This window comes from Pholcus phalangioides, unplaced genomic scaffold, assembly GCF_987345545.1.
Source record: "Pholcus phalangioides strain wild (caught in Gottingen) unplaced genomic scaffold, Ppha-v1.0 ptg000003l_1, whole genome shotgun sequence".
Lineage (NCBI taxonomy): Eukaryota > Metazoa > Arthropoda > Arachnida > Araneae > Pholcidae > Pholcus > Pholcus phalangioides.
The window spans coordinates 40,957,759-40,976,355 of NW_028301596.1; the positions used below are offsets into that span (position 1 = coordinate 40,957,759).

At 36.4% G+C, this 18,597-nt stretch overlaps 1 protein-coding gene across 5 annotated transcripts in view; it reads right to left on the reverse strand.

The window, feature by feature from the left end:
* Nucleotides 1-2,056: 2,056 nt before the first annotated feature.
* The window catches only part of LOC149088612 (uncharacterized), a 73,401-nt gene continuing 56,860 nt past the window's right edge, over nucleotides 2,057-18,597 (reverse strand). For all 5 annotated transcript variants that reach the window (XM_089248277.1, XM_089248274.1, XM_089248276.1 and 2 more), the window contains 14 exons: nucleotides 16,710-16,877; nucleotides 16,176-16,370; nucleotides 15,888-16,070; nucleotides 15,530-15,697; nucleotides 14,344-14,538; nucleotides 12,648-12,830; nucleotides 11,706-11,900; nucleotides 11,393-11,578; nucleotides 9,993-10,178; nucleotides 8,228-8,419; nucleotides 7,923-8,105; nucleotides 7,633-7,833; nucleotides 5,873-6,043; nucleotides 2,057-2,360 (listed from right to left, as the gene is read on the reverse strand). In XM_089248277.1, the coding sequence (XP_089104403.1) occupies nucleotides 2,143-2,360; nucleotides 5,873-6,043; nucleotides 7,633-7,833; nucleotides 7,923-8,105; nucleotides 8,228-8,419; nucleotides 9,993-10,178; nucleotides 11,393-11,578; nucleotides 11,706-11,900; nucleotides 12,648-12,830; nucleotides 14,344-14,538; nucleotides 15,530-15,697; nucleotides 15,888-16,070; nucleotides 16,176-16,370; nucleotides 16,710-16,877 (2,624 nt within the window). In that variant the 3' untranslated portion in view covers nucleotides 2,057-2,142. The remainder of the gene's footprint in view (nucleotides 2,361-5,872; nucleotides 6,044-7,632; nucleotides 7,834-7,922; nucleotides 8,106-8,227; nucleotides 8,420-9,992; nucleotides 10,179-11,392; nucleotides 11,579-11,705; nucleotides 11,901-12,647; nucleotides 12,831-14,343; nucleotides 14,539-15,529; nucleotides 15,698-15,887; nucleotides 16,071-16,175; nucleotides 16,371-16,709; nucleotides 16,878-18,597) is intronic.

Genomic DNA, 18,597 nt, shown 5'->3' on the forward strand with positions numbered 1-18,597 from the left:
TACCTTTTTAATTTTCCATGATATGCAAATTTAAAAAAAAATAACTCATTTTGAATTTCATGGGGAGGCAAAGTGGAAATTGACTTCTGCTGCAGGGAGTCCGTGGTGCCTTGACCTTCACTAAAGGGGGTACACTACATCAAAATGGTTGGGCAACACTGCTGTACAATACAAATACACACACTTTCAAAATGAACAAAACATAGACATACAGCAAACGTAGGCTAAGTTCTTAACAAAAATCATTTGAATTTATTCTACTGTTCATTGATAAATGATTGCAAAAATGTGAGAAGGTAATATATATTGTAATTCATTAATGCATTATTTATTATATTGTTTTGCCGCTGTGGTGGTCGAGTGGTTATAGTGCCGGACTCGTGATGCGAGGATCCGGGTTCGAACCCCACAGTGGTGGTCGGCTGAAGTTGGTTTTCTGTGGTTCCCAACTTCAAGGCGCAAATGCGAGCCGATCTCCCCGTTAAAAAGTCTCGCCACAGAGAGCAACAGTCCTACAACGGTAAATCATTCAACCATAACACTTCACTCATAGTTAGTAAAACTGGGGGCAGATGACAGCACTAAACATAACAAGCATTACACAGAAACAAACTTTACGTCAGGTTGCACTACACGTACACGCACATTCCCGCATGTACCGATTCGTTGGGGGGTTCCGCGGAGGGGGGGGGGTGCATGTGTGGTGTAGCAGTAGGGGCTCGGGGATCCATATGTTCTTAAGTCAGCCACCTCGTTGGGCAATTTGCCTGTTGTGGCGTTGTATTTGTATTTGTAAACTAGGCTGGATAGTACGGAGGCCGAATAGTCGAGAGTCTACTGCACTCCCAAATGAATTATTATACGTAAAAAAGATGAAAAATCAGTTTTATTTTTGTCTCTCTACGACATGGGTTCTCAACATTTTGCGTTTCATGGACAATTTGCGACAGTAAGATAAAGGTCCCTGGACCTCTTATTGAAATAATATTAGGTAAATAGTAATGTAAAAACAATAAATTAATTATTTTTCGGATGCAAGCTAACGGACTCCTCGTAATCTCTTCAAGGGCGCGTTGTCTAAGGTTCCCCCCTCTCTACCAGTTATTATTTTTATTCTTGATAATTTTTTAATCTATTGTTATAAACAAAATTGTTTTGTAGCGATAAATTCCTTTACGACATTTTTCGCACACACGTAAATCTCAATTGTTAATGACAATTTAGTCCACATTTAATAGCACCAACATTCGAGAAGCTATCCTCACTTAGATAACACAACCATAAGCTTTTATGGGCAGTGCATTTTATCATAATGATTTGTTTTATTCGTTTTATTTTAGCGTGTATTTGTTTTCTCGTGATAATTGCCATTTTGGGTTGCTATATATTTTTTTATGTCATCCATCGGCATCTTTTTTCAGCCACCTTGTTGTGGCCTTTTAATTTGTTTCAAGGAATGAATGCCTAAATTGTACCTCGCCAGAATAACTGAAATGCTATATAATACTACTTGCATTATGCGGATCTACAATGTATTATTATTTATGAAATCAGAAATTTAATATTAATAATGACAATTTATTATTATTGATGGCAATCATGAATTTATTATTTATGACACTCATGGATTTATTATTATTTACTGCAATCGTGAATTTATTATTACATATTACTGGGGATCTCCCCCCCCCCCCCCCCGACTAATAGTCATGTTTGCATTTTTGTGCTGAAGTAGGAGGGGCGACGGGGGCAATTGGCCCGGTTGGCAATCTTGCGGAAGCGGCGCATTATAAGCGAAATAAAAAACACTTGGGAAAGGGGTGGCAAATTTCCTACCTAAAAATCCTAGTTACGATCCTGATGTGTCTGGAATCATATCACATTGCTATTACATTGATGATTCATTGAATGCCAACTGGAACATTACTGTCACATCTGCCACACGATATTTAATTTTTGTATTTTTCGCCGTAAATATTTAATCGAAATATTATTTCGACATGGTAAATTCGGTTGCTCGATTGAATATCGGCGTAATAAGTAAGACAGATGACCATTCAGATTGAATACAGTTTATTTAGACTATTAAATATTGTTGATAATATACATAAGCATAAGAAATAATTAATTAGTGTCTTTGGATTAGGTTGCTTTGCAAGTTTTGCCCTTGTCGTAACCTTCTTCAACGCATTCGTCCGGCCTGACGCATTCATCGTAGTCATTTCTCACAAAGCCGTGTTTGCAATCACATCCAGGTAGGCATACGTCAGGGCACTTCTCGTTCTTTTTGTTGTAATTGTCGCACGTGTTCATGCAGGTCGGCTTGCATTTATAGTATTTCTCGTTCTTTCGGCAAACTTCTGCGGGGGAAAAAAAAATTCAATACATCAATTAAAACGTCATGGTCGCAATACTACCCCCCCCCCCACCCTCTAGAAAATTCATTCTAAAAACCCCACTTTAAAAAACCTTAACATTATATTAGAGAATTCAAATATATTAACATTATATTATTTCATCAGTCCAGCTTCATATCGCTTTGTGAGGAATTTAAATAAACTGATACTACCTCATGCATATTACTACAAGTATTGCTGCAAAAAGTAGGTGTCCTAGCGTATGGTACAGAATTCAAACGTGAAACATCTAACACGAAAAGTGCTGAAGCTGTGAACTTCTTGAAATCGAGAGGTTAGTTGGTTTGATAATGGCCAAAATGTATGTAATTATTATTTTAAACTTAGAACGCGCGATAATTATAACGGAATTATAAGAAAGCTTCAATTAAAAGTTTGACATCAGTATAATATATTCAAAGGTAAAATGTTGAAGTTTAGTCTCTCATGATTGTATCAAAATAATATCTAAAGTATATCGAATAATTAAATAAAAACTAAAAATGATAAATTTAACACCAAATCTTCAATTAAGGGGTCTCGTACCTTTTAACATTGTGGAAAACTATTCTCTAATAGAAATATCATTAAAAATACTATTTAACCATCGATTTATTCCCAATTCTTTACACATGTTCTTTATTGTATGTGCTATCCTATGCTGGTATAAAATTTTACATATCTTAGATACTTAATTTTTTGTGAATTTTCCAAAAAAATTGCATTAGAACAGCTTGCATGCATGATAAAATACCATGGCATCAATGTAGTTGATTAAAAATAAAGAAAACTGTTCAATTCATGAAATAAAGCAAAAGATTGAGATTTCATTGACTCAATCTTATTTAAAATTAAATTTTAATTGTAAAAATTTTTGGAATTTGAAAGTTAAGTTTTAAAATTTAATTTTAAATAAGATTGCGTCAATGAAATCTCAACCTTTTGCTTCATTTCATGAATTGAAAAGTTTCCTTTATTTTTAATCGATTTTTATTCAATTACATTGATGTATTTTATCATGCGCGCAAGCTGTTTTTAATAATTTTTTGTAAACTTTCAAAAAGAAAAAAAATTCAAGTATCTAAGATACGTAAAACTTTATACCAGCATAGGATAGCACATATAATCAAGAGCATATAAAAAAATTTAGAATAAATCGATGGTTAAATAGTATTTATAATATTTCTATTAGAGTATAGTTTTTGCCATGCTAAAAGATATGACACCTTTCAAAAGAACTCTTCGATTAAAAGAAACTTGCTCCTATAAAACAATTTTAATTGCAATGAATAGTTAATTTTTTAAATTTGAAGTATTTCCAAAAAAAGTGTCTATGTGCATTTTGAGTAGACATGTGAAAAAATGTTTTGCATTTTTCAGGAGTCTTTTTAATTCTGAAACTTAATATTTAAAAAAAAAAACATTGATCCCACGTTAACATTTTATTTTCGGAATTTTAGTTGAAAATATTTATTTCTACGTGTTCACAATTCACCATTTAAAATTAGAAACTAAAATTTATTTTATGGAAATTTTATAAATGAGTGCACAACAAGAGACTTTTCATAATGTGAAATCGCATCAGAATTTTTATAAGTTTTCGAAGTTTCCCTCATAGATTTTAATAAATATGAAAATTTACAAAAATTTTATGTTTACAGCAGCAACTAGTTTCGATTTGAATTAGAATTGATAATATGAATGTAGCTCAGTGAATAAAAAATATTTTAATGACATTGTTCTTTTAATTTTTGTACATTGCCTGTGTACCCTTTTATGTTAAATACAGATTCTAATAAGTCATATAAATAAAAAAATGAAAAAAGTCACTGAAAAGTCAAATATATATTTCCTCATTTTTCAAAAATATTTGCTTGGGAGAAAAAAAAAATACCTAGAAATATGTGTTGGTAGAGAATTTGTGAAACCTCTATCTTTTTTATAATTATTAAATTACCTCTTTTTTTTAATTTTAATATTCATTAATTTAACATTCAGTGTTTTCCGTATACCATACTAGGTAATAATTGCTTAGGTGATAATAATAAGTCAATTTTTCTTTCCAATTGTCAAAAAATACATGTTGGTTGCGTGTTTTAAATGCGAAACGCGTACGCGGTTAGGACCCGGGTTGTGACGTCACGAAAATATGTTTCAGGCTTGTAGTATCTAGGAGGCTTTGCCCCTACCCTAAATCAGAAGATAACATTCTCTAGGTTCCTTTCCCACGCTTAGAAATCCCACAACGCACTCATGTTACTCATAACAGATATAATCAAGTTACCAATCAAGTATAACCAATCAAGTTCTAACATAACGTGGCACATTTGATGTATACCAAAAAAGATTTCATAAAAGATCTTCCAAATGCATCTTTTGTGAGAAAGCAGCAAGTGATGTTAAACACATTATATATAAATGCGAGGCTTGGAAGAAAAACAGAGAGGATATCAATTTTAAGAATGAAATCATCACCATTGACTTCACTCTTATGAAATAGTAAATAAAATACTAATAAAAAACTAAAAGACTGCATCTCTTATAAAGCAAATAATGGAAAAAAGTGTAGAATACTATATGCTTAATTCATAGCTACACACACATCGTTCATTGGTAGTAGTGCGCTGACAATATGCTAATGTAACAATATGCTGACAATATTCTAGTGTAATAATATGCTGATTATATTAGCATGTTGTCAGCATATGCTAATCTTTTTCTTTAATGCAAATTTCTTATTGTGAGCCCGAGAGGAACCAAATTGCTGCTGGCGGGGACATGTTAATAGTGCTCTCTGGGGTTGGATGTTTATATATATGTTTTTTCAATGTTTTTTTTTACACTGATAAAATAAATGCTCCCTCCGGGGAACCCCCGTATAGCGAATCATATTCGCCGGGCCGGGGTAAGTTACTCATAGCAGATATAACTTGCTACGACGCAGTCAAGCAGTCAAGTTTCAACCATCGCTTACTTGACATTAAAGACGCCCCACCATAACATGCTCAAAACACTTTTTTGATTTCTTAACTTTTGAATCTATCTTGAAGAGGGGTAACCGTATCAGAGATTGGGGGAAGGGGGGGGGGGAGGGTTCTTGTTCAAATCGCGTTAGATTGTACGTATTAACAATACTTGAAATGAATCTTTATTTGCATATGAATAAAATTCTAGCATTATGCGGTTTAAAGTCGTGCAAATACACGATTACTGCATAAATATGCAATTAGAATTGCAAAACAAATGTTATAAAAAGTTTATATACTGAATTTACATCTTTTGGACAGACTGGAAAGTCCATTGTAATTGAGCATTGCGTTCATTTTTAATTATAATTTGTCGTATATCACGGCCCGCGACAAAAATCATCGGTGACATAGTTTTTCGAGAGAAAAGAAAAAAAATCCACCATTGTTACGTCACATTAACAATAATTTTGTGTAATTAAGAAAAAAAAAAAGGCTTCTTTTTTTTACCGTTTTTGCATTTCGCCATTCTGACGCATCGGCCTTCTCTGTCCCTGCAGAATGAAGGTTTACAATCACAACCAGCAGTGCACGGCTGAGACAGATCACAATCAGTGTCGTTCCTGCAGCTTCGACATGGTTTCACGCATAGTGTTGGAAGTTCGTGTATACCGCAAACCTCTGAATTATAATGATATCAACAATATTGTTAGAAGCAAAACAGAAAAATATATATATATTCAAATTTATATTCCGTACTTTTTTTTTGTTCAGATGTCAGAACCGTTGATAATGCAGTGAAAGTCCGTTATAACGATAACGGCTTATAACGAGAAACTCGCTATTACGGGTACGTAATTCGAAAGGGATCGTCAAAGAGCTAAAACATACAAAAAATATATTCGCTTATAGCAAGTTAAATAAAAATTATAACACATTCGCTATAGTGACAACGGAAATTATCCGAAAGCATGTTTTCCTTTCCCTTTATGCAAGTATTATACATATACTTTTATAGCACATATTTTTTAAATCTCTAAACCTTATGCATGGGTGTTTATAAATGGGGTATGTCAGTACCTCCTCATAGATAAGACCACATGCTGTATCTTATCTTCTTGTTATCTACAGTATATAAGGGGGGGGGGTAGGATTTTATCTGTAGGTGTGTTGGTTGGCCACGTTGGGCTCTGGCTTTGACATTGATGTTATTTCGACTTGAAAAATCCTTCCCATCCCCCTACACGCCCCCTCTCCCCTTTCTTGGAATCTTCCAAAACTGTACACAGGACAAACAGGTCTTAATCGTTTTCTCTGCCTAAAATGCTATTGGACACTGTAGAAATCGCTGCATTCCAGCAAGTGTAAAATCTTGTAGCAAAATCAACATTGTATGTGTATAAGCATTTAACATTTTAGATGCATATTTCAGCAAAGGTAGTTCAAAATGAAAGGAACGATAAAGGTAGATTTATCTACAAGTCGATCCAACTTGAAACATTTTTCAAAAAATCGTTATGAAACAACGTTGCAAGCGCGAAAACGCTTTAAACGGGAAATCTCGATGAGTATTATTAATAAGAATTTGGACCACGGAAGTAAGTCGTACTGCGCGGGAAAACATTCTATGTTGGAACGCTTTAAGTGGGATACACTGTATTTTTTCCCCCCATTTAAGTTTCTACAGTGCAAAAACTAAAGTTCATTTATAATGAGAAGCCCGTTATAACGGCAATTTTCCCTCTGATTGTGAACTATCGTTATAACGGACGTTTACTGCATTTAACTTCTGCAGTATATCGTTTCAAAGATATTTGCACAGGGAAAGCGAAAATATTATTAACATTTTCAGAGGCATCTGGAGTTGCGTTATATCGCTTTAAACAACACAAAATTATTCCAGAATTTACGCTTGACATATCGACGGCCCGGTTCAAAAGGCAATACCTCAAAATTCCCTGTTTTGAAATATCTCTATTGTAAAGATTCACTTAGCAATTAGCAATATGTAGAGGCATCTTCTATGTTCTCATGGCGTGCATAATAATAAAAAAAAAATTCTCTACTTGTTGCTTTTTTGAACTGGACTGTCAGCATATTTATCAGAAGGATTTCGCATCCAAGTGTCAAAAATACGAATGGATGGCCTTCGAATTATGGGTTTCAGTGTATCTGGTGTTCAAATTTTGTCTCGGTCAGAGCATTATAACGCACTCTGTAGCCACGTGAAAGTTTTCTTTCAACCACGTACATCGAGAAATGACACATACCAGGGTTGCATTGGTCATACGGTACGCATTTTCCGTCTTTCCTCATAACCAGGCCTTCTTTGCAGTAGCAGCCCGGTACGCATATCAACGGGCAGAGTATTGATGACCTCTTGCCGTAGTTTTCGCATGTATTCGTGCAAGTCGGCATGCACCCGTAGTACCGTTCATCTTTGTTTTTGCAGACTGGCTTGGTGTCTATCGCTGTTAATGATAACAAAATGAATAATTACCACCACAAGGAATACGTTGGAGCAAAGTGAAACTGAACTAGGACCACAAATAGCACTTACCGGTTTCACATCGATCGGGTCTAACACATTTACCGTCTTTCCTTCTGACAAAACCCAGTTTACATTCACACCCGGGTCTGCACACCAGCGGGCAAGCTGTCGATAACCTGTAGTTTTCGCAGGTGTTCTTGCATGTTGGAACGCAATTGTAATACTGTTCGTCTTTGCTACATTTGGGACCATCTGGGGAGTGGAAAAAAGGCAATTCATCACTTAAGAAATGACAAACATTGAAGCCTAATTGGGAAAAAGTATGATTTGGTAACGATTCGTGCGGGTTGAATAAAAATTGAGCAAATATTCACCATCGTTATCATCACAGTCATCTGGTAAGACGCATTCGCCCTTGTTGTTTCTCACGTAGCCATCGGCACAGAAGCAGCCTGGAACACATTGTAGGGTGCAGGCGATCCTCTTCCAGTAATTTCCGCATGTTTCAGGACAAGCTGTTCCACAATGCAGGTACACTTCGTTCTTCCTACTACAGGTAGGCTGACCTGTACATAACAAAGTGATTATCATAGAATGCCATTATTAAATTTAAAAATAAATCTATCTCTATATATGCATATATATAATTAATTATTTTAAGATATATAAATACCAAAATGTCCGCGACAGATTTTATAAATTATCATGAAAAATAATATGTCAGTGTGTGAGAGAGTTTGCTTTTCTGTAAAATAAATAATTGTTACTATCCCAAGTAATTTTTAAAAATTATTTATTTCAAACTTTTACGTATAGATGGGTTACAGTTACAGTGCATAATGGGATTTAGAACCATTTTTTAGCTACTTCCCGAATTTAATATCGGCAGTTTTTGCTCCTTAAGCTTCATTTAAAACGATACTAAATTTCAGCTCATCAGTTGCTGAGATGAAATGTGGTTGACCCTTTTTGGGGTCATTCAAGTATTACGTCAGAAATAAGGGGGGGGGGGTTTCCGATATGCTGACTTTTGATGACAAGGAGGGGGTGGTTTGGATAATGGTAACGTAATCAACTACCTTTTATGAAAATATGAAATATTCTTAATTGCATCTTACCCGGGCGCCAAAAACGAGAAAAACCTTTCGTTTGTGGGAACCTGAACTAACATTCTTCTTATTGACAAACTCTCTATAAGGCCACTTTAGTTTAGTGATCTCTCTCTCTCTCTCTCTCTCTTCAAATGTTCCACAGATTCTTCAATGGATCTGGAAATGTGGCCAAGCCGCTCAAGTACTCTGGAACTGTGTCATGCATCATTCAAGTGATCCGTAATTATGCCGCGAATCACTTAAGTAATTTGGGAATGGGCCGCGGGCAACTTGAGTGAGATGTAGAACCGCACTGGATGCCGCTTAAGTGCTCTAAAACAGTGCCACATCTCACTCGAGATCTCTAAATGTGCCACGTATCGCTTAAGTGTTCTGGAACTGTGTCGCGGGTCACTTAAGTGATCTATGAATGTGCCACGGGCTTACTTGAGTGCTCTGAAAATGTGGCAGTTCATTTTTAAAAAATTAGGTTCAGGGGGCAGGCTACATACTATAATTCACAGTAAACGTTGATTGAATTTTTGGTTTAAAAGTTTACTCTTCTCTCTCTCTCTCCAGACCAGATAGCATCTGTCTGAGTGGTGCAGTGTTAAGATGCTCGTTTTTCATTATGAAGGTTACCGTCATGAGTTCGAATCCGCGGGCAATGAACAACAGAAAAAAGTTCTTTACAACCTAGAGAAGAAGGTTATTTCACCTATAGCTACTGGATATAACAGCCCGACGCATGCGCCATCTTTATCCCTTTCTGTAGTACATCCAATGGTTACAGGTGAGATGGCCTACCCGAGTGGCGTCGCGAGCTTCACGCGAAGGCCTTCTTGTCTAGCTGGAGTTTGCTTGAGGTTACCACCGATAGATGGCACCTTCATTTCTCACCCAACTTCATTGGTTGGAAATTTCCGGCATGACGATATATTACCGCAGTTGGTGTGCAGTAAAGTAGACCAGATATTAGCTGTAAACAAATATTTACGGATATCATTGAAAAATTGATGGAATGGACTGTGAAACCAAATGTACGTACCGACTTCACATTTCGGGTAAGGAACGCATTTTCCGTCTTTTCTCATGACCAATCCCTCTTTACAGTAGCATCCTGGCTTGCAGATGGCAGGGCATCGCTTTTTCTTACCGTAGTTCTCGCAAGTATTCGTGCAACTTGGAATGCAGCCATAGTATCGCTCGTCTTTACCGCATTTCGGCGTGGATTCTAGATCAATGCATGGAACGGAAATAAGATTTTTAATGAGAGAAGAGATTATCATTATGAACGAAATGAAAAGTGGCATTTGCCAATTTTGCGCCGTTCCAAGTTTCAAATCGGAAGGGGGGTGGTGGAGAACAAAGATTTTCTCATTGCGAGCATCGATTTTTGCACAAATTACCCACTTTCGTTTGGCGTTAGTTGAAAACGGTGGTTCTTTTTTAACAACGAGTGCTTTCATTCCAAGGGACGTGAGCTTGTAATAAAATGGGGCGGGGACGCGAGCTTCTCTAGAACACATTCCAAAAATAACTACTACTATTAGTACATTTTGTAAATATTCTTCTAGAGCACACAGGGGTTTTCCAAAATTTTTTATCCTCGGTGCTCCTTTCCATAATCAACGCTTATTAACGGTTCCCCGGAGTTAAACAAAGAATCTCTTCAAAACATATTTGCACGACCGCGGTGGCCCCTCACAAAGGTCGGACGTGCACGAAGAAACCGCCGAACACAGTTTGAGAACCCTTGTTCCAGAGAATTTCTAAACGAGTTTGGCGCATGACGGAAAATGTTGTGTGCGCGCGTATACATGCATTATCTGGTATTTATGATGACAGAGATTAAATGTTCAATGCCTTCAGGCAAGTTTGCCAGATAGTTTTTCAGACTGCAGTGCCGCTGTTCCATAGGTATCGTTATAGGCTTACAGTGGAATGGTCCCGTGTTCGATCCTGGTATTTCAGGGGTATGAGAACGTGAGTTGAAGTGTACTTGTGGTGAAGTGAAATTATTAAGAATCACTGTATTATAAAGATCACTGTTTAGTTAATCTTCTAACAACCTGATCTTTTTTTGTCTTTTAAACCGAGCGCAACTCCTCTCTATCGCCATGGGCAATTTACTACCGATTGAGTTGTGCCGAAGGTGTGAGTATGCATACCTAACAATCTGAGTGCGTATAAAGTATTGTGTGTGAATTTTTAGCGGTGCCATCTATTTATATCGAAAATTCGTAGTGAATTGTTATGTTTGAATATTAGTAATGTTGTAGGCCTGTTGCTCTCTGTGGTGAGAGTTTCTAAATGGGTGATTGATCACGCATGATTCGCGCTTCGAAGTTGGGAGCTACAGAAAACCCAATACAAACTGATCTGATAATATCACTGTACATAAAAATTCTTTGTGGCTGCATGAAGCAGTGGGGGCAATGTACTCACTTCTTTCGCAGTACTTAGGTCTAACGCATCTGCCATCATTTCTCCTGACAAAACCTAATCTACAGGCACAACCCGGCCTGCATTCCATCGAGCATGGAGCTTTAGGATCGTTGAAATTCTCACAGGTGTTGTTGCAGGTCGGTACACAACTGTAGTACATTTCACCTCGGCTACAGAATGGGCCACCTGGAAATAAAATGATAAACAACATTGACAAGCCAATGATAACATCGATTCTGACTCAATATAATTTAGTTTCTATCCAGAAACTGCAAATTAATGCTTTTTAGAAAAACCGATAATAGGTACATACCGTCTTCGTCACATTGGGCTGGCAGCACACACTCTCCTTTGTAGTTCCTATAATAGCCGGGCTTGCAGAAGCATCCTTTAACACACTGTTTAGTGCAGGCAGAGGGTTCGTCGTAATTTTCACACGTTTGCGGACAGGCACTTCCGCAATCTAGATGAACCTCATTGATTCCGTTGCAGGTTGGTTTGTCTTCCTCTACATGACATGAACAAACATTGATTTATTATTATGTAACTACTTATTATTTATATTAGATTGTACTGAAATATAATTTTTTACTAATTTAAATCAAACTTTGACCCAGCAACAGCTCGTTCGCGAAGTGGGCAGAGATCCCTGGCCAAAGTCCGATAACAAAGACATGATTGCGGTCATCGCCAAAAGTTAGTGTATTTTTTTGTGATAAAATTATGTCCACGTCAGCTATGGTAGCCGATCAAACAGCAGTTACAAAAATGTAATAATTTTCTTCTTCAAAATTTGACAGAAGAACTCTATATGTCTATAATATTATATAAATAGAGCTTTTCCTCTGTAATTTCTCTGGATTTTTCTCGCGTCACATGGAGCTAATCTAATGCGGCTACTATATATGCTATATACAGCCATGTATCACACGTTGGCGATGAAAAAAAAAATGAATTTTTGACGCCTACCGGACCTTCCTACATCAGTACATCGAATTTTGGTCAGGGATGTCCGGTCAAAGCCCAAATCATTTCTGAAAATCGGACTGCGGTCAAACCTCTCTGTCGTTTCGCGAATTGGCCTCACTTGGAGCTTTGGCAGTAACACAATAGTAACAAAAATAATTTCAGGTTTCGTAAGAAAAAATTATTAATAGATATATTTAATTTTCTTTTGAATGTTTTCACCTGATTCTAATACTTAAGAAGTGAATTAATAACAATAAAATTAATAAATAAGTTGAATGAAGCTCACGTTTGGGGCATTGGTTAGGTTTGATGCAAAGACCGGCCTTGTTCCTCACAAGTCCCAGCTTACACGCGCATCCCGGTATGCAAATGAAGGAACATTTCGGTTTCAGATCCTTGTAGTTGTCGCACGTGTTACGGCAAGTCGGTTTGCAAGACACAAACTCTTCATCTCTGCCGCATCTTGGTACTGATTAAGAAAAAAGAAAAAATTACCGATGGATAATCATTTATTTAGATGCACCCATTTTATAATTATTATAAGTAAGGCCCGGATGTTGTTGCTCTAAAAAAATCTTGAAAAATGACTAGGAAATGCCATAAAAAATAGTTGGCTTTAAAAAACTGGTTGCGTCGGAAAGAAAAAGTTTTGACAATATTAAAATCATATGTAAATTTTTTCTCAACGTTTACATTTCATCAAAAATAACAATTTTTCTTATAAACGAGAGAAGGAATTCATGAATCGGTTAGAAACATTGATGTTACGCCCCCCCCCCCAAAGGTGGGAATGACAAAGATCCGATTCTCATCATTTCTTGTTTTTTCACAAGAAAATCACTATTCAGAGGCCCGTGAAGAATCTGACCGGAGCGCCCTGTTGCTAGATGTGGGAGCCATGAGTGGTGTAGGGGGGTGGGGATAAAGGAGGTTTTTTGCAGTAAAAATTGAAAAATGACCCCCCCCCCCCTCCGAGAAAATCCCGTGTATGCCTCACGAAGAAGAAGCCAAAAAAAAAAAAGAGCATATTTTGCTTTATTTTTCGGGAAATTCAAGAATATTTTTTTCATAAGTGCTCAAAGTGCAATTAGTATTATCACAAAAATTAGAACTTTTCTTGGTTTTAATTTATGCAAAAAATTGACACGCTTTTGAGAAAAATAAAATTTTAATTGGTCGACGCGTTTCGGCTCTACAATATACGTAGGTAGATGAATGAGCCGTTATTAGGACCTACTGGTCAGAAATTACGCAAGTAGCTCAGTGCACGCAAGTCAGTCGTTGAAAAGGGTGATGTTTATGTTTAGTCGTCCGGAGAGTTCGCCTTTGCATTTGCTGAGGCTGAGTGGTCTTTGGATGCGAATTGGGGAGCCATCTGTTGCAAAGTGTTGTTGTTTCTAACCTCAGTTGGATTTGTAGCATTTATTCTTTGGATTTCGGAATATTCTTTGGATGCGAATTGGGGCGTCATCCGTTGCAAACTGTTCACAACAGAAATTTCAACAGTTTGCAACAGATGACGCCCTAATTCGCATCCAAAGACCACTCCGCCTCAGCAAAAACAAAGGCGAACTCTCCGGGCGACCAAACGCAAACATCAACCCTTCAACGGCTCACTTGTGTGATTTCCGACCACGAGGTCCTGATGACATCTCTCCATTGTGGAGCCGAAACGCGTCAACCAATTAAAATTTTATTTGTCTTAAAAGCGTGTCAATTTTTTGTATAAATTAATTAGTATTCTTATGATTTTTTCAGTCTTTTCCATTGTCAAAAAAATTTAAAAGTGAAAAATATCGTGAAAATGCAAAGAAAAAAAATTCTCCAAAACTAAAAAAAAAGTCCGAACAATGAAAAAGCAGAAATATGCAAAAGATGCAAATGGCATCAACATCCGGGCCCTGATTTTCTGCCCTCATATCATTAGGGAAATAATGTGTAGTGAAAAAAAAAAACATTCTAAGAAGTTGATAATTGCTTACATTTAGCTGGGCATTCTGAAGGCTTAACACAATTTCCATTGAAATCTCTCACGTATCCCTCATCACAGAAGCATCCGGAAACGCATGAAAGCACGCATACATCATTTAGTCTGTGGTTGTCGCAGTTCTTTGGACATGCTGAACCGCATGATTTGAACACCTCGTTCGCCTTGTTGCAGACTTCTGGCTTGGTATCTGAAGTAACATACGTACAAAACTTGTTTATATAGAATCTTTAGAATTCTAACTTGGAAAACGTGAACTTGGATACAAATTCAGAAAAGAAAAATGTCAAAATTTGTTAGTATCATAAAAAGTGATCGATACTCAATTACGGTGGTTAGAGGCATATATACGAACTGTTTGTAAAATGTGAAATAGAAGTTAGTTACTTGATTTAGATGAACATCTAGCCAGTTTTTGCCAAATATATACAGGCTACAAGATTCCCCGAAAGACTGGTTATATTTTCTTATGAGATGGTGATTATACAAGAAAATTTATCTCTGCCTCCACGGGGATTCGAACTACGGTCCCCCGGACGAGTGCTCTACCAGCTAGGCTATGGAAACAGATAGGATATTCCTATCTTGGAGCATATATATATATATATATATATATATATATATATATATATATATATATATATATATATATATATATATATATATATATATATATATATATATATATAACAAACAGCGTTAAATGCGGGTAAAGCGGGTTTCCCGCATTTAATGCCATTGTTTTTCAAAATTCCCTCAGTTTTTAAAATTTGAATATCTTAGTGAATATTGCGCTTAGAAACATGGAATGTTTTGTTGTTGGCATCAGGAGATACAGAGAAACAACTTTCTAACTGGGTTTTGGAGAACACGGGGACTGTATAAAAAGGTTTTTTAATTTTAATAATGATACAACCCCTGGAAACATAAATGCCATATCTGAGTACTACACGTTATTTGGAAACTCTTTCTAACTGGAAGTATACATCTAGGATCAACGGTTTGTCAGTAAAATGCCATAACCCCTGTTTGCTGTGCACCCTGTATATAAGAATATTTGTTGCCCACACATTGAAATTCACTACACTTTTCACTTCTTCCGCGAACCTATGCCAAAAATCTTCGGGGACGTCGGATCATCATGCTTATGGTATTTCTTCAGGATTGTTTATTTGTCTTACCGCTCGGACATTTGGCTTCTGGAACGCATTTTCCACTGTCATCTCTGTAGTAACCACTCTTGCAGTCGCATCCTTTGTGGCAGACTTGGAAGTTGCAGTTCCCTTTCAGCTTGCAATCGTTGCAAGGATTAGCGCAACGTGAATATACTTCATTCTTCGGACACACATCTGTGGAAAATATAGAATTATATTACAATATCTATCTGTACTCTCAGTAACTATTTGTAGCATTTCAATTGATGAATGCGTTCGATTTCAGGGATTAGAATATTAAACTTCATTTATCATCAGAGCCATCTGACGTTATTTTAAATTGCACAATATGTGATTATGATATAGTGACAGGTTTTCTACTAACCCAATGGGCAGTCCAAAGGTCTCACGCATTTTCCCTTACGGTTTCGTACTAATCCTCGGCGACATGCGCATCCGGGTACGCACTTAAGACTGCAACCAGCTTGCAGCCTCTTGAAGTTTGCGCATGTGTTTCGGCAGGTAGGTTTGCATGCGTAGAATTTTTCACCATCTTCACAAACTGGAGCTGAAATTATGAAATAAACATTTTTTAAACATTAGTCTTTTGCATGGCATGTTGAATGAGATACGTTGATTTCAAAGTGATGTAATCAGACACAAAAAGTCTCACCTTTAGATGGACATGTTTTTGGCTTTATGCAATCACCATTGTAATCTCTTACATAACCTTCCTTACAGAAACAGCCAATGGTGCACATTTTTACGCATACAGAGTTTTTACCAAGATTCTCACAGGTTTCCGGGCACGAGGTTCCACAAGTTTGGAACTCTTCATTTGGCTTAGTACACTTTGGCTCTTCCGGTTCTATAATGAGAAGGGGGAAAAAACATCAAAGAGATTTGTATGATTTATCATGTAATTCAGTCTTCCTCAGCCCCCCATCTCACCGGCTAGGGAAAGATACCTTGCCTTCTTAAAAGCCTTTGGAAATGACAAGCCCCCGATATTTTGTATAGCTGATTTTTTTTCAAAATGCAGCAAATTTTCATATTTCCCCTTACTTTGACTACACCAGCTGAAAATCGCAATAAATCCTATTTGTTTCAAAAAAGAAAAAGAAATGACATTTTACAAGGGTTTTAGTGAATGCTACCGAGACTGTTGATATGCATTGAATGTGACACCATGATTGAAAATTCTCACCTTTTGGACAAAGGTCCTCACGTACGCATTTGCCTTCTTTATTTCTGAAGTATCCTGGCAGACAGTCGCAGCCTCTCTCACAGATCAAGAAATTGCACCTTCCTTTGATTTCGCAGTTGTTGCATGGGTTCACGCAAGAAGTGTATCTTTCATTTTTCGGGCACCCGTCTTTGAACAAAACAGAAAAATAATTAGTAAATTAATATTTTATGACATATATAAATACAGTGGAACCGCTTTATAACAAACTCCAAAAGACCAAAGAAATTACTTCGTTATAACGAAATATCGTGGTAAAGGAATTTCCAATTTTACGAATTTTAACATTCGTTAGAAAAAATTCATCGTAGCGGAATTCGGTTGTAAGGGAAAAAAAAATCCTTATTTACATTCTAGATAATAAAAAGAATGAATTTGTATTCCAAAAATAAGTTAAGGAAACTCCTATCAAATAGGCAATGAATTTTTTTTTTTTTTGAATGGAATTGCAAGGAACCGAGATTATTTTCCGCTGAACACAGGTTTCCGATTAATAAAGGTTCAATTGAATATAACGTGTAAAATTGTGTAACGATCTCGTGTGAGATTGAAATAAAATAAAAACAATTAACCTAAGATAAAGTAAATAATTTTTTAAATATAGATAAAATAAATGAATAATTAGTCTATAATTACTAAATACTGCAAGATTTTGACACCATTTATATAAAATTTCGGCCTACACTGTTTTTTTTCTAAAATAACGCTCCCTTCTTCAAAATTTTTCAATTAAGGTGTCCATATCTGTCGTGTCAGGTTCGGTTTGTACGGATACATTTATCGTCTATGTTTATGCAATCCTCAGCATCAGGGCCGTAACTGAGAATTTTGTGAGGGAAGCGGGAGCAACATGATTTTTTTTTACAGCCCCTATACCCCCACTGTAAAATTCGATGATTTTATAATGGTGGTTTTGTCCCCATCTAACATTTAAAACTTTGCCACCAGGGCAGTTGCACCTTTGCTTCTCTCTCTAATTCTATCCCTGCTCAGCCTTGCGATCACGGAATGTACACAGCTTGCATACAATTTTATAAGTCTTGCATATCATTTGGAAATTCAACCCTTACACTGATTTCTCCTGTGGAAAAGCCTACTTTTCCGAAAAAGTTTGCTACAATTTCAGAAAACAACTACTTTACTACATATGACTTATTAAAACCGCAGTATCAAGTACAGAAACGAATTCGCATTTGCATATTTTGCATGTTCTATTGGTCTCCAAACACTCACAGTGTTTGTGTGACATTTTCCGTTAAAGGGCACAGTTTTCCTTTCCTCGATAGACAGGTTCCGATTAATCCAGGTTTTTTAGTCTGTATTTTGGCATTGAAATCACGGGACAACGGTTCTTTTTTTCCGTTGTAGACAGGTTTCCGCTTAATACAGGTTCCGTTAAAAAAAGACAGGTTTTATTGTACTTAACTTATTTGAGGGAAATAATCCAAATTTTTTTTGCTTAGGTATTGTGGAAGCTGAGAAAACAAAAAAACACTGTCTAAAGTATACAGTGTTCAAACGCATGCAATGCTTGAAACGAATGCTTGAAAGATTTCTCATCCAAAAGCATATGCAAATTTCAAAGTGTTTTCTCATATATGGTAACTGGCGCATTTCAGAAATGAATATCATAAAACGACGAATGTTTATGAACAATATCTCGAACGAATTTCTTTAAAGACAACTCCATCCACATCTTGAAAATTTAAAAGTTTCGTCATTTTTCTATGGGATCCCATAATTGCTATGTCCTTTGAATTTGAAATTCCACCTTGGTCCTTGAATGTTGAACGAGTATATGGAGACATGCCGTATTTTAATGCCACATTGTTTTTATTTAATCCAGCAT